General features: G+C 38.8%; 1 protein-coding gene across 4 annotated transcripts in view; it reads right to left on the bottom strand.

Moving 5' to 3' along the window:
• cntnap5l (contactin associated protein family member 5 like) overlaps positions 1–23,419 on the bottom strand; it is a 66,168-nt gene that overhangs the window by 21,449 nt on the left and 21,300 nt on the right. For all 4 annotated transcript variants that reach the window (XR_014604293.1, XR_014604294.1, XM_084100972.1 and 1 more), the window contains exons 3-6: positions 22,715–22,908; positions 2,721–2,868; positions 1,780–1,983; positions 286–470 (exon numbers count right to left, since the gene is read on the bottom strand). Coding sequence is in view for 2 of the 4 variants with exons in the window: in XM_084100972.1 (XP_083957098.1) it covers positions 286–470; positions 1,780–1,983; positions 2,721–2,868; positions 22,715–22,908 (731 nt within the window). In the remaining 2 variants the exon portion in view is untranslated. The remainder of the gene's footprint in view (positions 1–285; positions 471–1,779; positions 1,984–2,720; positions 2,869–22,714; positions 22,909–23,419) is intronic.

The raw sequence follows: 23,419 nt of genomic DNA on the forward strand, positions 1-23,419 counted from the left end.
CAGGCTTTTATAAGTTTTCAGTGACAGTGATTGAATAAAATGTTTTGTATACAATGTGGTTTCAGATAACAAGGGAGTGGGATATCTTAATGCATGTCACAGTAATAGACCTTATTCTTTTCTTCTTTTTGTTTTGTTTTGTTATAACAAGAAAACATTTGTTAATATTTATTTGTGTCAGTGTTTGCTGTGTATTAGGGATAGCCTTTAGTCATATTTTTGTCTAAACAAATGACACATATAATTTACAATTCAGATTTATAATAATTTACACTCAGATCACACCTCATAGTCAATTTCCAGTGTGTCCTCTTGTCCTGGACTGCGGAAGTGTTGCGTGTGTCCATCCACGGTGAAGTTGACATGTTTGTTAAATCGCTCAATTTGAACAGAGTGCCAGTGGTGGTCATCCAGCAGGCTTCCTACCGTGACAGAAGATGAGCGACCGCTAGACTGAGGCTTGGCATCGTCTGTACAGAGACAGCAGAAGAGAGACTAGGAACATAGACTTTAGAACCTAAAGGTGTGTTCACACTTGTAGTTCAGTTCTCTAGGTTATTTTTTCTGGACCAAAATAGAAAATTATACATTTAGTCCTCATTCATGTAGTGTTCACACTGTCATTTTTATCACCGGACCTAAAAAAAAGGAGCTTTTATGATGCATATTTTGCAATGAAACAAACACCCAAAACAATGCTGTGTGCTTGGGCTGAATGCACTCGTTGTATGTGCGCACATACAATGGTATTTTTTCAGGTATATCTCAGTCTGCTTGTTTAGTGCACACCTTCTAATGGCAGAGTTTACATTTATTCAAATTAACTGCACTAACAGAGCAATCGCACCAGAGTTTTGAACAAAACCTGCCAAGTGTGAACACAGCCTTAAAGTAGTGTTGTCAAAAGTACTGACTTCGGTACCAAGTCGGTACTGAAAAAAAAAAGCATTTCCCTCTAGCATTTTAAGCGCTGTTGAACGGATTCTTAAACACCTCTGATTGGCCATTGTGTTCAAACGCTCAACATACATGTCTGTGATTGGCTACAATAATCAACGCTTCTAAAACAAGTTATAAATAGACGTCTTTGACGCTCTTCACCGAGCGCTTACACAGACACACACGGTAGCATTTGAAAGCAGGCTGATATATCCGCTGATAGATGGATCTGCTGATAGACGCCTGCTTTCAAATGCTCCCGTGTGTATGTGTGTATGTGTGTAAGCGCTCGGTGAAGAGTTAAAAGAAGCGTTGATCATTGTAGCCAATCACAGACATATATGTTGAGCGCCTGAACACAATGGCCAATCAGATACATATATGTTAAACGAGTGAACACAATGGCCAATCAGAGACATATATGTTGAGCGTGTGAACACAATGGCCAATCAGAGGCGTTTAAGAATCCGTTCAACAGCGCTCAAAATGCTAGAGGGAAATGCTGGTATTGTCGCATTTTTTTTATTTCAGTACTGACTTGGTACCAAAGCCAGTACTTTTGACAACGCTACCTTAAAGCAAAGAATTCAGCCAGGCACTTCAGCAAAACTCCACCAAACTGTCCGTCCATCCATCCATCCATCCATCCATCCATCCATCCATCCATCCATCCATCACTAGTACTAGGTATCAAATACTCAGGTACTTTTCTCTAATTTCACTCTCTGATCCATCAAGATACACTTGAGTGAGAATAAAAGGATAGAAGGTCATCCTGAATAATAGGATTTCTCTTCTTATTCTTGCTTATCTTGTGTCCTGCCCTTCTCTTCCACTCACCCAAATTGAGATGCAAAATGAGTTTCCCTCTCTGAAGCTCCAGAGTGAGGAAATCTCCTCTCTGTCCCTCTCCGTGAACCAGAACCCCTTCTGCCTGATGGCTCCGGAATCTCAGGGATATCACGTCTTTCACTGTGCTGGTGGACTTCTGGTTGAACCGGTAGAGTAAGGCACTGCGACCGTCGAAGTCAGCCACGTCGGACTCTGAGGAAGACAGGAAAAGGAGATCAAAGAGAATGTGAAAACACCCTCAGAACACCCTCCGCTGCCTGAACTTTCTCTGACCTTCCAAGATCTGTTTGCTCTTGTACTTCCTGTTGATTTGAAAATTAAGCTCAGTTGAATATTTGAATGCAGTTGAACTTCAGATATTAGGTATGGTATAAAATATGCAAAAACAGAAACTAATGCAAGTGTGTGTGTGTGTGTTTACCTACATTGTGGAAAGGATAGTAAAGTAACATCACTTTAAGTGACCATGAAATCAAAATAGACAATTCTTGGTTTTTATGGAATATTTATTATAAATGATTTCTGTGCACGTTATTATTTTTTTTAAATTAAGGGTGGGACAACCTGTCACTCACATGAAATCGCATCAACAGCAAACCACAAACATCCAACGATCCAATCAATTCCCAAGGGACAAAATCAAGTCCCATCCAACACTTTTTCTTGTTTGAGAAGCTGTTTCACTTGGATATACGTCACAACAGGGAAGAAAAGCAATTTCCGTTTCATACCGACTTTAATAGGAGAAGGGCTAAATAAACATACAACACAATGGCTTAATGAAATATAAACATGCAGAAAGGATTTGTGTGATGGTCAGTTTTAGTGGTATGGGATAGAATTTATCATTAGTTCAGTTAAAAAAATAATAATAAAAAAAAAAATCTTTGATGATTTCTAAAGATCATTTCATGTAAGGTATCACTCACTGTATGTGCAGCCATAGACTTCTAGCCGTAAACCCATTCCTCCTCTGGGGCTTCCCTCAAGAGGCAGAAGACGCATATATCGAGTTCTGATTGAATGAGGGAGTTTGTGTTGGACCACTGTGTCTGTGTCACTGTTTCCTGTAAACGTCTGTAAATATACACATACAAACACACATATATAGTCATATTGGTCAGACATTCCTTAAAGGGATAGTTCACCCAAAAATGAAAATTAGCCCATGATTTACTCACCCTCAAGTCATCCTAGGTGTATATGACTTTCTTCTTTCAGACGAATACAATCAGAGTAACATAAAAAAAATGTCCTGGCTCTTCCAAGCTTTAAAATGGCAGTGAATGGCCGTGTCTGTTCTAAAGTAGAGACAAGCGCGGGATGGATTTTTCAGTCCCGCTCCCGCAAACATATATGTTACCTTCTCCCGCTCCCGCCCGCAACATTCATGCTTTGTCCCACTCCCGCCCGCATAAAAGTATAAATCGATTTTTTTCTGTACCTGCATGAAATAACTTTCAAGTTAGCCTACGTGTCACCACCACCTACGCATCAGCATAAATGCTCCCGATAAATTATTTGTTATTAAAGCATTATCAATCACAAACCACTGATAATTTAACATAAAAGCAAGCAGGCTACTGCGTGCATTGGCATGACTGAATGCGCGCAAAGTGCGCTCCCTTAATAATTCCTAAAAAGTGGACATCTCAGTTCATGGCAATCTCACAAATCTCAGTTATTATCAATGAAGCTGACTTTTGGTTGAAGCAGAGGAGGAAGTAGGATCCAAGTGCAGCAATCTTTTATTAAATAAACTCAAACCTTTACAAATACAAATGCAGACTCAGACTCGGGAACAGAACAACCACAATAGTGCAACGATGAGAACTGACAAAAGCCCTATTCGCACTGGATTAGTATTATATGGGGACCTCGTGTGATTTAGAAATTACCCACCCACATCTGAATTTTGTGTGGCGCATTCGCACGGGATAAGCGAAGCCTGTGATTTTACTCGAATTTACTGACTTATCTCCCGGATATGATGTCAGTAGGCTATTGCTTGGAAATGTCTTGTCGTTATTATAGGTCTAGCTGTATGATATATCATAAACAGAAGAATGTTCCTTACTGCATGCAGCTATACATGTCCATCTCCATCTAATCATTCTTGAATTTAATTTGATGGTTTCAGCTTTCTCTTTCTGCAAATTGTATAGTTGTATCGTATGGTGTATAGCGATATGACCCAGCACCCAAAATACTATAAAAACACTCCAACGCAATGCAGCCTCCATTCTTTGCGAAAGATGGATAAAAAAGCGCACCGGAAACAAAAACCTTGAAAAAATTATATAGTACCCCACCAAATCACACAGATGCCGATTCGCACGGGACTAATATTATCACAGAACCTCGGTGTTCGGCGAAATATGGTAGGCCATTTGCAGGGGAATTTTTACTTTACAAATTTCAGACATGGCACGGGATTAAGATCACAGACAACCTCCGCAAATATTACAAATGACTAGAGGTCACCAGGTAATACTTAAACCGTGCGAATAGGCCTAAAGACTGAACTAAACAGGGCTTAAATACACAGACACACAAGCTTAATAAGATCACAAGGGGGCGTGGCTAATAAGAAACACCCGGGGAGACTAATCAACATTAAACATAACAAGGGACTGCAAAACATGGAACAAGACTGGGGAACACAGGTTGAAAACATCACATTTATAATCAGAGGATTTGCCAGCATGCAGAATTCAGAAGCTAGTTTGGAAGCTAGTTATTTTACTTTATAAAGTTTTAAATATGGATATTTTTCTTACACAAACGCATCGCTTCGCTTCAGAAGGCCTTTATTAACCCCCCGGAGCCGTGGGGAGCACTTTTATGATGGATAGATGCACTTTTATGGACTTCAAAACAGAAACGGACATTCACTGCCATTATAAAGCTTGGAAGAGCCAGGAATTTATATATATATATATATATATATATATATATATATATATATATATATATATAACTCCGATTGTATTCGTCTGAAAGAAGAATGTCATATACACCTAGGATGACTTGAGGGAGAGTAAATCATGGGCTAATTTTCATTTTTGGGTGAACTATCCCTTTAACAGACACAATGCAAATACTGAAATCAAATATTTTAAGTACTCTCCCATTCAAAAGTTTGGGGTCGGTTCGATTTTTTTTTTAAATGTTTTTGAAATTACAGCTTTTATTTGTATTTAATCAAATAAATGCAACCTTAGTGAGCATGAGGATCTACAGTAATGTTGTGACAGTAAAATAACTGTTATCTATTTTAATGTATTTTAAAATGTAATTTATTACTATGATGGCAGAGCTGAATTACTCCAGTCTTACTGAACCCAAAATTCTGAATGGTTGTGTACCTCTTTATATGTTTATGTAAGCTGATGCTAATTTCCCTGCATAATATTAGACTTGGTTTGGTGCTGGTTCGTCTTGTAGACCACAGCGAAACAAAACAAAGCTGAATGCTGGTCAAACAGCACAGTTTAGCGACTGTTTATTAAATGCTCTACAACGAAACAGCTTCCATGCTTAAAAAGGCCCTGCAGACACCATTTAGATGCTTTGTACGATGCAAACATTATATTAGCACAAATGATCCGTTTTGAGTTTGGTTCTTTGCTCCCCAGTGATGATGAAATGAGACTAAATGATTTTCTGATGAGTTCTGACCTTCTCGGCCTTTCAGCTGTGTGCTGATTCATCTCTGCTGGGCTGTTTTGTTTTGCCATTTTTATTAAAAGGATTCTTGAAAATAAATCACTACCCGAGCTTGTATGGGGGAAGTTGCCAAATGATTTTTGGAATATGGCGGCCAGTCTGTTTTTCTTTCACTGCGTTAACGCATGCCGACAGCATACAAACCAGAATAAACTAATTTCCTTCATCTTGTCTACATCATTAAAGTTAATGAAAGATCAAGTGTGTGATGAAACAATGAGAAAATATGAGAAAACTTACAGATGGAGAAAGATCTCCCTTTTTTTCTGTAGGAGAGAGTGACTGGAATGTTTGTTCATTGCAGGGTGAATTGTAAGCCCTAGCACACAGACTGTGAGCATGAATAAACCTCTGACTAAAGATTGACAAGCTTCAAGCATGACTGTAGTGTGGTATAAATTAGTGGGATATCATTAAAAATTTCAAGTCAACAGGCATATATTTAATGATCTACTTTTAATGAATAAAATACAGAAATAAAAATAATGTCATAATTTTCCCAGAAAAGGTGAAAGCAGTCACCGTAGCTGAAAAATATACATGTATAGCTATTTCTTTCACATTTCTTTCATAAGTGCAATGTGACTGATTTTATTCTCTTTGTGGCCTGATGTCTTTGAGGCTTTTGAACTTGATATTAATCATTCATTTAGTGAGAAAACAATAGAAGAAAAAAAATGTCAAACGCAAAGAAAATTGGGAGGAAATGGAAAATAAGCTTGGATGATGAAAGGATTTATATAATGTAACAGTGCGACCATTCTCAGAAATATTATTATTATTCTCCTGGAGATCAACAAATGAGAGAACTATTTCTTTAAACCTTACAGTGAGTTTATGCCATGTTTGGTTCTTTTTGTTTTTGAGAGGAAAAGCGTTAAAATGTCACCTTTTCAGAATAGCCACAATCTCTGGAAAAGCCAGTCCTGTACTCCCTTACTCAGTTTAATATCATTTTTCATACTGGCAGATTGTGTTTGAATGACCTACACATGATGGTTTAATGTAGACAGTCTCGTACGACATACCCCCTTTACAGTATACAAATTGGTTTAATGTGGATGGCCAATTTTGACATACGTTTAGATATTTTCGTAATGACTTCTATAGTGTCATATCATTTATGCTCACAAATTTACAAGGGAGACAAAGCATGAAAAAACAGTGCAAAGCAAAGTTCTATACATAATTCAGCAATGCTCCATGTATGATTTATTCAGAGAAAAGGGGAATAATTCAATGCTTTTTGAACTTCCCCCAACACCCCAGTGGACAATGACAGGAAAACTTAATTTACAAGTGAGTTTAATCCTTGTACTGAACAATAGGCTTAGCTTGTGTGTTCATTCAGCAGAGAGAGAGACAGACAGAGACAGGTACAATAGCTTCTCAAAGACATTCATTAGTGAGATACACAAAGCAGAGAGCATTACGCAACACACTGTAAATATCACTCACTGAAACTTAAATTCTTAAGCCTTGAATTAAGCTATTAAAAAGATGATGGTACTTTGTTCAAACAAAGTGTCTGCAACTATGAAGGTTTTTATATAAAATAAAATAAAATAAAATAAAATAAAATAAAATAAAATAAAATAAAATAAAATAAAATTGTATATTCATTTCCAAATAAACATCCTAAATTTGTATAACGCAAGCTGCTCCACAGATTGTTCTCAAGTTTCCTGGATATCAACATCTCCCAAAGTATTCACCTGGAAATGTCTATCAATCTATTAATCTCCATGTAATCTTTTTATAAAGGTTAGGTTTATAACTGATTGTTGTCTAGCAACTTCCTTGTTTCTTCATTTGGCCAATGTGATGGTATTTGAACGCTCTGAACTAAAGTGAGAGGAAGCTAATCAATAGTATAACACTGTGTACTCTTTCATCCCAATATAGAGTCAATACACAGACGGCAAGTATTGATTTTTTAATTATAATCATTATTATTTTTGCATTTTAAAGGTACTGCTGACATTTTGTGTCGCTTGTAAAGTTCAATTCGGAGGTCAATTAACTCTGATCTATCGAACCTTGTTTGAAAGAGGAGGGATTAAAGTTGAGAAGGCGACGCAGTTTTCGAGCTAAAAATTATTATCTGGACTCTGGTTGTTGTGTGTGATCTTGGTCGATTCAGATTTCTTTGCCATTTGAATACTCCAAAAAAAATGTCTAGTCCTTTGTATATTATAGAAACATGTTACAGCCAAAGCTTTTTCAGTAAACAAACTCTTCACAACAGTGAGATGATCTGATTAAGCCGGCTTTACCTCAACATAATCAATATTTTCCATGGTCACCTCCAGCTCTGTGGGAACACAAAGACATGTTGGACCACACCTGACGAGTAGCCAAACAACTTTAGAGCCAGACAGAGACAGAGCAGCATACAAGAAAGGTTGCAAGAAAATATCTATAAACATGTTTCTGAACTGATTGACCTTTTTAGAGTGGTTTAATAGAATCTGTCACAATGTGAGAAATCCTCCTTGCCACATTAGCCGCTGTTAATGGCTAACGCTAAAGCTCCTTCCAGTCATTGCCATTGATTTTAAATGGACACCAAAATCTTATTATGTGGGACAGTTTGCAGAGCAAAGGCATCAAAGCGCTTAATGGAAAAAAGAAACATTATTAAAAGTCTTAGAGATCAGAGCTAAAGCACAAAACACAACACAGCTGCTCTGACCTTTTCATGATGCTGATGATTAAATTTGCAATCAAACTTCAAATGCTGCTATTAATTGTGAGAAAAAAATATTTTTTATCAGTTCACAATTTGAAAATATCTATTCCACCACCACCACCACCACCACCACCATGGATTCTACTTTCATTATGTATTTAGAGAATGCAGACATTGCATTAAAATTTATATCTTTCTTTCCAAACCACTGCACTGCGCCTGAAAAAAAAGTGCCTTATTCCATTACTCAAATGTTACTCAAAAGCTCATCATGGATGTTATGTATTGTTTTAATGTCAAATTGACTTTTATTTTTTCCCACACCATTTTCAATAGTATTTTTTTAGTCAGAGCTGAAAAAGTCTCAGTTAATCTTCTTTACCAATCCAAGCACAGAAGAACAGATAAGAGAGAGTTCTGAAATGAAATATATTGATTTTGTGTGAATGCGTACACATGTGTGGGTTTGTGCACATCTAGGGCTTTACACTTCGTGGATCACGTGAACACAAACCAGCAGTGGAGAGAGGCAGATGAAATCGATTTCAGAGACAACGCAATAAGCCCAAACTATACAAGTGACAACTAGAGTTAATGAGAGGCGCTAGTAATCCTAACAATAACTCTGCAGCGTTCTGTCCAATCTTGAGAACTGGATCTGCCACCACCAAGTCTTAGGGCTCTGACAACAACAACTCCAAAACAGCGTTAAATTATAGAGATCATCAGAGTATAAATGCATTTTTTTTATTTTTTTTTATTTGACATTTTCAAAATAGGTTTTGCATTTTATATAAAATGACAACGAGGTGACCTCTGTAGTTTTAAACAGAGCATTTCTTCTAATAATGAACTAGCAAATCGTTTTAATTTGATGCATTTCTAAATAATGCACAACCCTAAGGAGCAGGAGCCACATCAACTAGTCATAAATCAACACACCATCATTCAGCAGGAAATAAAGTGCTCCTTTTATGCCTCCCTGCTTTAAATTTCTCCATCATGCTTTATGATTAGCGTGCAATTTTGTCCAAATAACTATAATAACAAACCATTAAGACTATAGTTAAAATAATTTCTGAGGGAATTATTTTCTGGTAAAAAGAAATCAGTTAAGTTCTGAGGTGCAAGATATAGCCTACATTATACATAATGAGAAAAAAAGAAAAAAGCATGAGTTCCTGGTTAGTTTGTCTTTTTGTGAGTGAACCAGAACCTGTGTGTGTACACAGGTGACTTGTGCACAATAGACCAGCTCTATAGACCTCTGAATCTTGGTTATTAACTAAAAGCAACTCATAAGAATGGGAATTTTAATTCACTTTGAATCAATAAAATTTAAAACCCACTGTTTAAAAAAAAATCCCAGCAAAACTAATATTTTTGTGGGCGATATACAAAGTATTAAAATATTGTCTTTTAATAATTTCACAGGATAGTTAGTCAAATGCAGTTGTTCATTACTATTGAAGTTCAGTAAATGTATGCACGTGTAAATTGTTTTATACTTTTATTGCAAAAAAATAATTGCAAATCATTAAATATATAATCAGATAGATAACTTAACAAATAACCTTTTAAAAAATGTCAAACTGCATGAAGTTCAACTACTGTAAATTAGTAGCTTGTAGCTTTAAAAGACAGCGTTTCAAAGAAATGATAAAACCAGACCTCCTCACAGCTACTGCTGCTTTGATATCTGGAGAGCTTAATAAAAAACCTCTATAACTCCATTAGTGGATTGCTAATGCAAATATTGTTCTGCAATTCCTCATTCAGCAGCCAATCCCTTTTAAACATTGTACATGTACCTCACAGAGAAGCTGATTCAAATTAAAAGACTTTTCATTTAGACTAGTGCAAATACTGCCACCAGTAATATCTCTCACAGTTGCACTGTTTAAAAGAACAAAAGGACAAAAAAAAAAAAAAAATCAAGTACAAAGCAATTTAAATCAATTTTTAAGAACCAAATTCCATTCGTTTTGATATAAGTAGACACCTGTCACGGTGTGGGTTTTGTGTCTTGTTCTTGTCTGTCATGTGTTCCCCTGTCCCCTTTGCATGTTTAGCTGTCTCCTGTTATGTTGATTAGTCTTCCCAGGTGTTTCTTATTTACCACACCCCCTTGTTATCTTGTTTAGCTTGGTTGTCTGTGTATTTAAGCCCTGTGTGTTAGTTCAGTCATTGTGAGTTATTGATGTTGTGAGGTTGCATGTTCTTTGTTCTGTTCTGAAGTCTGAGTTTATGTCAAAGTTCTAGTTAATTTAATAAAAACACCGTTGCACTTGGATCCTGCTTCTTGCTTCCTGCTCTGCATCGTAACAGAATAACTCACCAAAAATGGATCCAGCAACTGTGAGTAACCAGGCCCTAAGGAGATTCCTTGCTACTCTTTTTCAAGATGGCCAGCCCATGGAAAGGTATGTGAAGGACTTCTGGGCTTGCTGCCATTTAGCGTCACTAGATGACGTCCAGCTCATGGATCTGTTCTGGAGCGGTCTGGACGAGGATATTGCTCAAATGATGCCAGAGGACTATACCGGCTGGACGCTAGAAAGGTATATTGACCTGGCCCTTTTCCTGAGTAATTCGTCATTTGCTGTGGGCATGGAGGAGAAGCTTCGTGAACCCGCAGTATCTCTTCAGCCTGTTCTTCACGTCACGCCAGCCATCAAGCTAGTCACCGGATCGGTCTATTATCGTCCAGGACTGGTATCCAGTGTGGCCGATTCCCCGCTGAGGTCAGTACGTGTTGCCATAAGGGCCATCGTGCAGGAGTCTTGTCCCGCCAAGACTATCCTGCATAAATCATGTTTCACCGAGACCTTCCTGCCTGAGTATCTTCCTGCCGAGCCTGCACTTCACGCCAGTCCAGCCGAGCCTGCACTTCACGCCAGTCCAGTCGAGCCTGCACTTCACGCCAGTCCAGTCGAGCCTGCACTTCACGCCAGTCCAGTCGAGCCTGCACTTCACGCCAGTCCAGAGCTGTGTTCACCACTGGTCCCGCCCAGCACAAAGCCTTCACCGCTGGTCCCGCCCAGCACAAAGCCTTCACCGCTGGTCCCGCCCAGCACAAAGCCTTCACCGCTGGTCCCGCCCAGCACAAAGCCTTCACCGCTGGTCCCGCCCAGCACAAAGCCTTCACCGCTGGTCCCGCCCAGCACAAAGCCTTCACCGCTGGTCCCGCCCAGCACAAAGCCTTCACCGCTGGTCCCGCCCAGCACAAAGCCTTCACCGCTGGTCCTGCCGCCCAGCACAGAGCCCTCTTCGTCGCTGGTCCTGCCCAGCTCAAAGCCCTCTTCGTCGCTGGTCCTGCCCAGCTCAAAGCCTTCTTCGCCGCTGGTCCTGCCCAGCTCAGAGCCCTCTTCATCGCTGGTCTTAACCAGCTCAGAGTCCTCTTCGCTGCTGGTCCTACCCAGCTCAAAGCCCTCGCTGCCGCTGGTCCCGTCAAGCTCAGAGCGCGCTGATCCTGATCCAGAGCCAGAGCTTCACGTCAGTCCTGCCGAGCCAGAGCCAGAGCTTCACGTCAGTCCTGCCGAGCCAGAGCTTCACGTCAGTCCTGCCGAGCCAGAGCCAGAGCTTCACGTCAGTCCTGCCGAGCCAGAGCCAGAGTTTCACGTCAGTCCTGCCGAGCCAGAGCTTCACGTCACGTCCGCCCGTCCAGAGTCTCGTCCCGCCGAGACTGAATCTGATCCTGAGCCTGAATCTGTTCCTCTTCCTCTTTCTGCGCCTGTGTCTTCGGACAAGATGGCCGAAACCACGCCTGTGTCTTCGGACAAGATGGCCGCCGCTGAGCCGGTGTCTGTTCCTGTCCCTGAGCTGGTGTCTGTTCCTGTCTCTGTGTCTGTTCCTGTTCCTGAGCCAGTGTCTGTTCCTGTGCCATGGTCGCCTCCCAAGTGGTCGTCGCCTCCCGAAGGGTCCTCTCCGCCATGGCCACCCGAGGGGTCCTCTCCGCCCTGGCCGCCTGAGGGGTCGTCTCCGCCCTGGCCGCCTGAGGGGTCGTCTCCGCCCTGGCCGCCTGAGGGGTCGTCTCCGCCCTGGCCGCCTGAGGGGTCGTCTCCGCCCTGGCCGCCTGAGGGGTCGTCTCCGCCCTGGCCGCCTGAGGGGTCGTCTCCGCCCTGGCCGCCTGAGGGGTCGTCTCCGCCCTGGCCGCCTGAGGGGTCGTCTCCGCCCTGGCCGCCCGAAGGGTCGTCTCCTCCCTGGCCGCCCGAAGGGTCGTCTCTGCCCTGGTTGCCTGCACAGCCTGCACCTCCATGGCCGTCTGCACAGTCTGCTCCGCCCTTGTCGCCCACGCTCCACGGCCCAGGCCCGCCTTGCCTATATCCTGTTCCCGGTTCCCAGTGCGGGCCTGGCCCTCCGGCCCTCCCCCAAGACCGCCTCCGCTTCACCGCCCTCCTGAACTTTTTGTTTTTTATGGGCGTCGGGAGCCGCCCATAGGGGGGGGGCTATGTCACGGTGTGGGTTTTGTGTCTTGTTCTTGTCTGTCATGTGTTCCCCTGTCCCCTTTGCATGTTTAGCTGTCTCCTGTTATGTTGATTAGTCTTCCCAGGTGTTTCTTATTTACCACACCCCCTTGTTATCTTGTTTAGCTTGGTTGTCTGTGTATTTAAGCCCTGTGTGTTAGTTCAGTCATTGTGAGTTATTGATGTTGTGAGGTTGCATGTTCTTTGTTCTGTTCTGAAGTCTGAGTTTATGTCAAAGTTCTAGTTAATTTAATAAAAACACCGTTGCACTTGGATCCTGCTTCTTGCTTCCTGCTCTGCATCGTAACAACACCACTGCATATTCTAGCTACATCTAGAGATGTACCTACTACGGTTAACTTGACTTAGATTAATCACATACACATGTATTATTCTCGTTTGTAAATCACTTTGGATTAAAGTGTCTGGTAAATGAATAAATGCTAAACATTAACCGGCTAACAAACAAGAATACTCGCTAACTTTTCCTGACATATTAATACATTTTCAACACAGCTTTAAAAGGTAAAAGTTGCAATAAAACTTTACATATATCTGTCATTTTTCTAATAAGCTATTCATTGTTTGCATTCTGATCAAATATACAAATTGTGCATCTATTCCTGCACAGTTGTCCTGCAGAGTTTATGCTGTCTTCAAGCGCACTTTCACCATTCACTACAGACATGCTTTGGGCTTACTATATAGACCATATATAGGTTATTATAATTAAATGATATTATTTTGTATTGTCTATATTATTGTGCCCTTCGTGTGGAGTACATGAATGACCAAGTGAAGTTGTATTTACTGTACAAGATGGAAACTTGGAATTCCAGATTATTCCAGAGTTGCGACAATGGAAGAGGAGTGTCAATTTGAAAAGGTGCAGAAAGCATGTCTGTAGTGAATGGCATTGCATTGGTTTGGTAGTTATTTTAACTTTAGATGCTGTATTTTAATCATTTTGAAGGCATGTACAGAACAGGATGGACATATGGAATTCATAGTTTCCCGCTTGTAAATAATAGGGTTGTGTTGAAAAAAATATTAGATAGTCGATCAACGATAGTCAGAGATATTGCCGATAGCTGATGTCTTTGACGATAATCAATCATTGACTCGTTTTCTTATTAATGCATTCAATTATTTTTATTTTCATTATTAGGCTATTATTATTATCAATGTTTTATAGATTTCAATGAAATAGTTTCAAGACAAGTTATGTGTCTCAGCAACCTACACGTCCCCGCATAAAAGCTCCAGACAAATTATTTGTTTGAAAAGCAAGCATACTGTATGCATGGTTTGGCATGGCAGCCAATACAAATAATGAATAACAATTGCCTTACCTAATGCAGCAAAATCCTGCGTTTGGACCAGGCCCAGAATCAAATCACAGAGGGTGCTTCTGAAATTAGTTGAGGGTATTTTTGTCTCATCCTTTGCTATATGGTTATCACTATCAGTCATCACAATTTTGAGAGTGAATCCCACATTTATATGTGGACGGGCCTATGTATTGAAGTATGCGGCCGCTTGCCATGCATGGAAAACACAAGTTTTATCCAAATTCTGAATATATTATATTAATTATTATATCGCCTAGACAGCGTGCAAAGCGTGCACAGGAATGTCGATGCGGGGGACATCCCACCGCCCATCAAAATCTGAACTGCCAAGTGACACCTATAGTCACAATTTATACATATTGTGCAAGTGTGTGTATATACAAGTGTGCTTGTTATAAAAGAGACATAATTTCTTGAACAGTTGTTTGAACATGGCAAAAACAGCATTGTCATAAGACACAGCATTTGACCCTCCAGGACTGAAATTGCACATCACTGATCTATTCATACATTTGTGTGCACTTATGTTTTTATACACATTTAAAATAAAAAATAAATAAAATGAAATAAAATGAAATGAAATGAAATAAAAAAGAACGAATGTAAGCCCACATTTGAAAGATGAAGGGCTGCAGTTGTATCTGAAGCAGTTCATATCAACCTGCAAACATACGTAGTGTCACCTTGCCAGGAAAAACAATCAAACTAGGTCTGCATGCACCGGGACAATGATGCGGTAAATTGTGTTCAACAATATTGGACTGGAACATATCAGGTATTGCCTCTGCATTGGACTGAATCATTTTGTCTTGCGTGCCCAAACATACAGTGCGCCAGGCAGAGCGGTGTTTATGTCTGGCTGCTGCTGTGCACAGGATATGGCCATCAAACAGTCACTTCAGTCTCTCCTGCCTGAACATGACCATTAGAGCAGGGAGAAGCTGGAGTGTAATATTTCGGCCGTTGTCTCATTTAGTGCGTATTGTCTTTGTGTGTGCACTTAAAGACTGAGGAGGATACTGAATTTAGATATAGAGTGGATGTGGTTTCCTGTATTGTTACGCTGCTTCACGTCATGCCTCATTTCAGTGACACTACAGCAGTGGCAAAGGTATCAGCACACACACACACACACACACACACCACACACGCACGCGCACGCACACACCCACACACACACACACACCACACACGCACGCGCACGCACGCACACACACACACACACACACACACACACACACACACACACACACACATACATAAGTATGATTCATAAGTATGCACTTTTTTCTTTCTAAATTTAAAGCAGTATTTAGAGCCATGTGTGTGCAAGACTCCCAGTGGCCTTGGAAACATGGATTTAGTCTATGATAGAATTTGAATAAGTAAATTACTCTGCAGTAAGCCTTACTTATTTTATAGTAACAAAAAGCATGTCCATTACATTTTGGTCTGGAATAGATTCTACATAAAAATGAAGCTGATCATATGTCATCTAGGCCAATTAAACTAGTATTTATTGTGCTTCAATTGATTTTAAATGGCTATCCAGACACCACAGTTCAAAAGAAGTGATGCACCTGAATGAAAATTCTGGGCCGAAACTGAAACTTCTTGAAAAAGTTTCTTCTTGAACCGAAACTGAAAACTGCACTTGGCCGAAAACCGATACCGAAACCGAAAATGCCTTTAAAATTTTTTTTAAAAAAAATCTTATTTTAAAATATTTTTTGTATAATTGTATTATTATAAGACGTTTTAATTAAATACAATAATTTAATGAATCTGAATTTAAAAACTACAAGCCAATGAAATAAAATAACCACACGTTTATTTAAAGGGGTGGTTGATTATGATTTCACTTTTCTAACTTTAGTTAGTGTGTAATGTTGCTGTTTGAGCATAAACAACCTGAATGAAAATTCTGGGCCGAAACTGAAACTTCTTGAAAAAGTTTCTTCTTGAACCGAAACTGAAAACTGCACTTGGCCGAAAACCGATACCGAAACCGAAAATGCCTTAAAAATAAAATAAAAATAAATAAAATTAATTTCTTATTTTAAAATATTTTTTGTATAATTGTATTATTATAAGACGTTTTAATTAAATACAATAATTTAATGAATCTGAATTTAAAAACTACAAGCCAATGAAATAAAATAACCACACGTTTATTTAAAGGGGTGGTTGATTATGATTTCACTTTTCTAACTTTAGTTAGTGTGTAATGTTGCTGTTTGAGCATAAACAACATCTGCAGTTACAATGCTCAAAGTTCAAAGCAAAGGAAGAGATTTGCTTTTAAAGAAATGGTAGGGACTACACTAAATTCCTCCCGGGTTAGTGACATCACTAACTCTAAAATTTACATAAACCCCGCCCTGGGAACATAATTGAAGATAGTTAACTCCACATCAGCAACATAAATTCATCAACTAACCATTCAGAAACATCCTGTTGCATTCTACATGTTGTCACTTCTTCTTGAGTCTCTCCATCATTGTCCGACTCCGGTTTGAAAATAAAAGGCAGAACAGTTTCTGACATTTTAGTTCTTGTCTGTGTGAGGTAATCGGAGCTGCTAACACACACACACACACACACACACACGCACACGCACACACACACACACAAGCTCTTGAAGTTCCGCCCTTTGTGCCGGAAGCAGCAGCTCATTTGCATTTAAAGGGACACACAAAAAGACTGACCCTCAAAAAGGGACAATTTTAACATGCTGTAAAACATTATCTGTGGGGTATTATGAGCTAAAACTTCACAAACACACTCTAGGGGCATCAGATAATTATTTTACATATTGTAAAAAGGGGCGCCCCTTTAAAAAATCACCCCTTTAAAGTAACACACAAAAATTAAACAGAAAAAAGGCCTATACTAATTTAATATCAATATATTATTCTTTATTCAGTTCTACACAACATTAATCAGATGTAACAGATTTATTTGTGACCAATTATCAAAATAAAGTAGTCCTACAAAGCTATTATTATCAGAGCATGTGAGCAGATAGCAGGGAGCGGATCAGTGGACGAGAGGGTAGCGTCATTTTACCAGTGTTGCGGTTTTCCGGTGAGGGTGAATGGTCCATTAGTGGAGCGTTTGGGCCGTGAGCAACTGAGAAGAGTGTGCAGCGGAACATTTAGTAGTCACTTTGAAGTTGTGCATCTTCGGAAGCGGAGCCGCTCGCAAAGTTACAAAACATGCTGTGCCAGAGTCAAACCTGATCGCTGAACACAGAGGGGAGGGGCAGCATATTTTTGGCCTTTTTTTCTCATTCGGCCAAAAAACGAAAATGCCATTTTCGGCCGCTAATTTTCGGTGGCTGAAATTTGCTGTATCCCTATTTAAAAGTTTGGGGTCAGTAAGATTTTGTTTTCGAAAGCCTCTAAAGTGCACCAGTAATGCATTAATTTGATCAAAAATACAGTAAAAACAGTAATACTGTGAAATATTACGTTTACAATCTAAAATAACTTCATTCTTCATAAACTATTCTACTATGCTGATTTGGTGCTCAAATAGTTCTTATAATTATACAAATTTAAAACAATCAGCAGCGTCATATTTTTGCGGTATCTCTTCTGTAATTTTTTTTTTTTTTTGCAGTCTAATTTACTGTTACTTTTTGAATTTTGAATGGTAGTGTGTGTGCGGAAAGCCCTTACATGGTTTTCATGCTGCTTCTCAAAAAAAAAAAAAAAAAAACAGATTAATTAACATTAACATTAAAGTGAGGCTAAGAAAAAAAGTATTTGGCAGAAAATCAGCTTGGGTACCTTTTCTGTACACAAGTAATAAAATGTACTATTCATCAATACTGCATGAAACCCACTCACTCTAGCTCTTTGCTTGGTTTGTGGATGCCTTTATAATGGTTCTCAACTGCATTCTTCTCTCTCACATGCACACAGGAGGCAAACGTCAAGATATAGATATAGATGAAAGCAAAGTAAAGGAGCGAAAGGTACTGTACAGCTGTTGAAAAGGCAGGTGAGGCAGGTATAGGGGATGGTGACTAATGTAGGATTTAATTGTCAAATCGCACCACCTTCATGCTGTGGTGAGAATAAAATGCTTTGTGCCAGCAGGAATAAAACCTCAGCTGTACTCCAGGCCCCAGAAAGCTCTCACATAGATGGTGGGAAAGAGAGAGAGGGATATCTGCGCAACAAAAACTTCATGATTAAAAAAAAAAAAAAAAAAAAAAAAAAAAAAAACCCGCGCAGCAGCATTTCTGAAATCATGACAAAAGAATGAATCATGACAAATTTTCTCTTTGTAGAATCACCGCTGTATTTTCCTGTTCTCTTCCATCCATTAGCCTCAACCCTTCCGTGCCAATAGATAATTATTTTCAAACAGTGTCATACTTTGCGTGTAGCCATACAGATGTACTTTAACAATCCAAAATCATTGACGCACAAATGCACAGCCAGAATGGCTTTGTAAATACCATGTAAGAGGCAGAATCACACCATTTGGATTTATATTGACTTACTGACTCACATGTTTACCATGATTAACAGCTAGAAGCTGGTGGGCAGTAATGATGAGAAGACCCTTATCTAATGGGCAGCGTGTTTCGGTTTAGTCAAAGTGGATGACTGTATTTTGGCGTTAAACAGATGGCATCGGATTCTGTCTGTCTGGCTCACTGGCATCTGCTTCAGCTGGCATGGCAGCTCAACTTGGCACAGACTGGCACCTCTGTGAGATGGTTTCCTCCTCTGAATGGGTAAACAAGCAAAATTCAAGGTCCTATTGCCAGTGTGTGCCCAACAATCTCAGTTTCTCCTTTCGCATGCATCTCCTTTTGGCCACACCATAGCTTACGCCATCTCGGTTGGTGACAGACTTGATATTTCAAGGTGAAAATAAACCTGCTGGAAGGCTGGAGGCTGAACAAATGGATTCCTTTTGTATTTCTATGCTGAAACTTGGTCAACCAACTGTTATACATCATAGAAGTCGCAGGTATGACAGGTATCACATGTGCACGTCTCTCAACAGGGATTGATTGATGCACAAAAATGTATCCCAGCTCAAATTACTATTATGTCTTCCCAGTGGACAAATATCCATTTTATTAATCAATAATCTAAAATAATTAAGCAAATTAGCAAGATGTCCTTCAGAATAATTAATGTTCAATTCAATGTGTCACCAGCATTTTCACAGTGGACTCTGGATACTTAGAATTCATTCATAAGTAATATTTCCTCCCATCAGTTCATTAGGAAGAAAAGCAAGAACACAAGATTGATTGACATTTCTGGGAAATTTTACTTGCACTTTCTTTTTTAGTCTGAAGGAAAGTGAAATGTACTCAAAATAAGAGGATGGAACTCAATACAAGATCAGATCCATTTAAATTTCCTCTCTGTGGAAAATCACTTCACCAAAACAAGCCACTAGAGAACTGCAGGATTAATTAACATAGTCTAATGAATCATTTGTATGTGCCGCATGCACTGACAGGTCTTAAGTGACCCAGAGTGTGTTTTATTGATCTCAGACAGGGAGAATAATTTATCAACATATTCCAAACAAAATTCCATCACTGAACGCAGTTCATCATAATGCCTTGTGCTTCATTGCATCTTGCATCAATGCCACACACACGCCATTCAGATTCCTGTAATTTGAGTCAAAATATAGGCTGGAATATTTGACAATCAAATGGAGTAAAAGACTCAAACTAAAAATAAAGTTTGCAGGTGAACCATGAATTGGTAAGTAGCAATGATCAACAACTCAACACATGAATTGGTTAGTAGCAATGATCATAGTCTTGCATTATTATGCCCATAAGCAGAAGTCAAGGTGGCACTATATAGAGAATCAGTGTTGCTATCGTTACTTAAACGAAAATTATAAATGGTGCCCTGGCAACTAACTGAAAAAAGTACAAAATTACTAAAACTGAAATAAAAATAAAGCTAAATAGAAATATATATATAAAAAACAAACAAAAAAACAAAACATATTTGCATTTTTTTTTCACTATTAAGTTAAAAACAAACAAAAAACAGCTAAAATTGTAACTAAAATGAAAATGAAAAATGAAAATAAAAATAAAAGCTTAGGTAACACTATTTTAATGGTCCACTTTAGACATTCTACTAACTATAAGTAACTTTACAACTAAACATCAACTAACTATCATTAGATTATTAGTAGACTGATCTGCTTAATATTTGCTAACACTTTATTTTGATGGTCCCCATCAAAACATTCAGACATTCTACTGACTATAAGTAACTTTGCAACTTATTCTACTAATCTGAAACCTAACACCTAACCTAACAGTCTACTACAGTCAAATATTACTCTAATGAGAGTTAGTTATAGTTAGTCAGATGTCTAAAGTGGACGATCAAAATAAAGTTTACTTTATTAAATAATAAATATTATACAAATTATTATAAAATAATAAATACTATGATAGTACATAATGCTAAAATAACACTGCAGAGAAAACACATGGATAAAAAGCATATGCTAAATATTGTCTTCCCTGAAAACAGTGTTTATAAGTGTGTCAAGCTCTTCTAGGGTTGTCAAGGTACAAAAATTCAGTAGCACTTAATTTTACAGTCCTGTTCCGAATGTACATACTATTTACTTATTATAGCAATTACAATAACTGGGTTATAACTAGGTACTAACCCTGAACCTACCCCTATACCTGACCCATGTAGGTACCTTATATTACCAGTACTTTCTTGGGTAACTACATTGTAAGTACACTCTAATTACATGTACTGTAAAATAAAGTGTAACCAGAATTTCAGTAGTCTATACCAATACCAGTAAAATGTCATTGTTCTCTGTAACGATTTTGGTACCAGAGCAAAAACTGTTGAATTAAGTACTTTAAAAAATTGTGTCCGGTTTTGTCTCGTCCGTTGGTTATCACAGTCAATCATAGCGAGATTTTGATTCAATTGTGCATTTAAATATGCTTTTCAAACCAGAAAATTTGCAATGTACTTAGCAGCATGAAAAACAAAAATTGTATTCAGATTGTGATTGGGTAATAAACAGAAAGCAAGAGAAGTGCCCTCCCTTTATAATCACTAAGGCTGTCAATGAGCGCGCTTACATGCACGTTCTAACCCCAATTATGTTTAATAAGCTGACAATGCATGTGGTCATGTAAACGCGTAAACCCGTTTTCCTTTATCGGAGTAAAGTCACAAACGGCTTAAGCATAAACTATATTTTTGGCCCTTCACCTCGAATTCTCCCGGCATGTAAAAACATTAACCTGCGTTCTGTCGATTTATTGAAGTGCGCATATGTAAAATTTGTCAGGAAAGTACCCTTACTGCAGAATTAAGTGCATCCAAAGAGCGAGCGTTTCGCTGTAGGGGATGAGGAAATATCTCAACTAACAACTAATAAACTCTTTCCTGACCCAAGAAATTAAACAAAATTAGTTCTCATCTTGTGCAGAAGTGCCACAGTTAAAATGCTGAATCTGTAACTGCATGAGAGGATAATATCAGTCCGTAAGTTTCCCGTTGACATGTTGGAACACTCTTCAGTTTTAATGCTTTATTTAACATCACAACAGACATAACGAATGGAATACTCAGTCAGATACACGAATGGTTACATTTTGACATTACTGCTGGGAAATAAATAAATAAATGAATAAAGTCTTGTAAACGCGGCTTACTTGCATTGCTGGGTTATCAGTAGGCATAAACCAGGACAAAGGGTTATCTCAATAAGCTGTTTTTTTGTGAGTTATCAGCATTTTGTTTTACATACTTAATATCTAAAGCGCAAGTTCACTGAATGCTGCCTTCTTGCGAAAACTCTTACTTGTACAATGAATCTCTTATTTACATTGTGTTTGTACTTTGTTGGTTATAATGAAAGGATTCGCGAGCGTGCGTTCGTTTTCAGCGGTGTGTTAAGCAGATGCCGACTAACTTGCTGACTGACACCACTAATGTCATTGCGTTCACATCCTCAACAGATATGATTGTGATGGGCTACAATGCATATAAAGAAACGCTGTAAATATAAACCTTTGACGCTCAGAGAGCGTTCAAACAAACACAAACGAGACCAGAGTCTATCAGCAGGTACTGAATATACCGGGTTGGGCAACGATTAATTGCGATTAATCGCATCCGAAATAAAAGTTTGTGTTTACATAATATATGTGTGTGTACTGCGTATAATTATTTTGTATATATAAAAACACACATATGTATGTGTATATTTAAGAAAAATGTGCATGTATATACTGTAGATATATTTATACATAATTTATATTATATATGAATATTTTATATATAAATACCAAATTTTTCTTAAATATACACATACATACAGTATGTGTGTATTTATATAGACTAAATAACTATACATAGTACACACACATATATTATGTAAACACAAACTTTTATTATGGATGCGATTAATCACGATTAATCGTTGCCCAACCCTACCAGGTACTGCAGAAATGTTGATACCGTCAATTTGTTTTTAGTACCAACTGGTACCGGTACGTAAATAGTCTCTTCTATTTAGTTATGGTTGCTATGGTTTCATTTCTCACTTGTGCTAACGGTTTCTTATCATTGGTGTCCCATTATTCAAACAATGCATAATGTATAGGCAATGTACCAGAGATTAGCTAGACTCACCCATATCACATCCTCTTGTCTATATGGTCTCCAGGTTCGTCCAGAGTCACTATACTGTAGCTGGTAGCGGGCCACCCAGTCAGAGCTTCCCCAGCGACCCTGGGTAGCAATAGATGTGACTTTCAACCTGTCCCGTAGGTCCAGCTGTAGCCAAGGTTGCTGGTCTTTTCCATTCGGAGACCAACCCCCATCACCTACAGGGACAGATCCAGAGCCAGTGATTTGAAGAAGAAAAAAAGTGCAGAGGAAAGAAGAAAAAAAGTGCAGAGGAAAGAAACAGAGTTTAAGCATAATTTTCCCCACAATTCAAGCACTCACTAAGATTTCATACTCCTGTTCATCATGCTGACAGGACTAAAGCTTAGTGGTCAGAGAAAAAAAATGAATTAAATTTGTTCCAGTAGTTTTGTGGCTCAGTCTCTCTCTTTTTGAGATAGAAATCCTACAATCCCTAGAGGAGAGTTGACAGACCTCAGTGCAGTATAATATTACTGCGGTTAAAAAAAAGGCAATTTGGAAATTACACAGCATATTTCTACACTTGCATGTCTTACTGTAGTTTTTCTAGTTGCATGGTTTTCTGCCTCTCTTGTTCAGTACGGAGTAAAAATAAAAGCAGGTCTCACACACACTTCACAGAATTCTTGGAAATATTTGTCCACCCACGCAGACCTACTGAGTACCCACCTCCTTTTCTTTTTATTT

The sequence above is a fragment of the Abramis brama genome, assembly GCF_963993115.1.
Source record: "Abramis brama genome assembly, chromosome: 23".
NCBI classification, from domain to species: Eukaryota; Metazoa; Chordata; class Actinopteri; order Cypriniformes; family Leuciscidae; genus Abramis; species Abramis brama.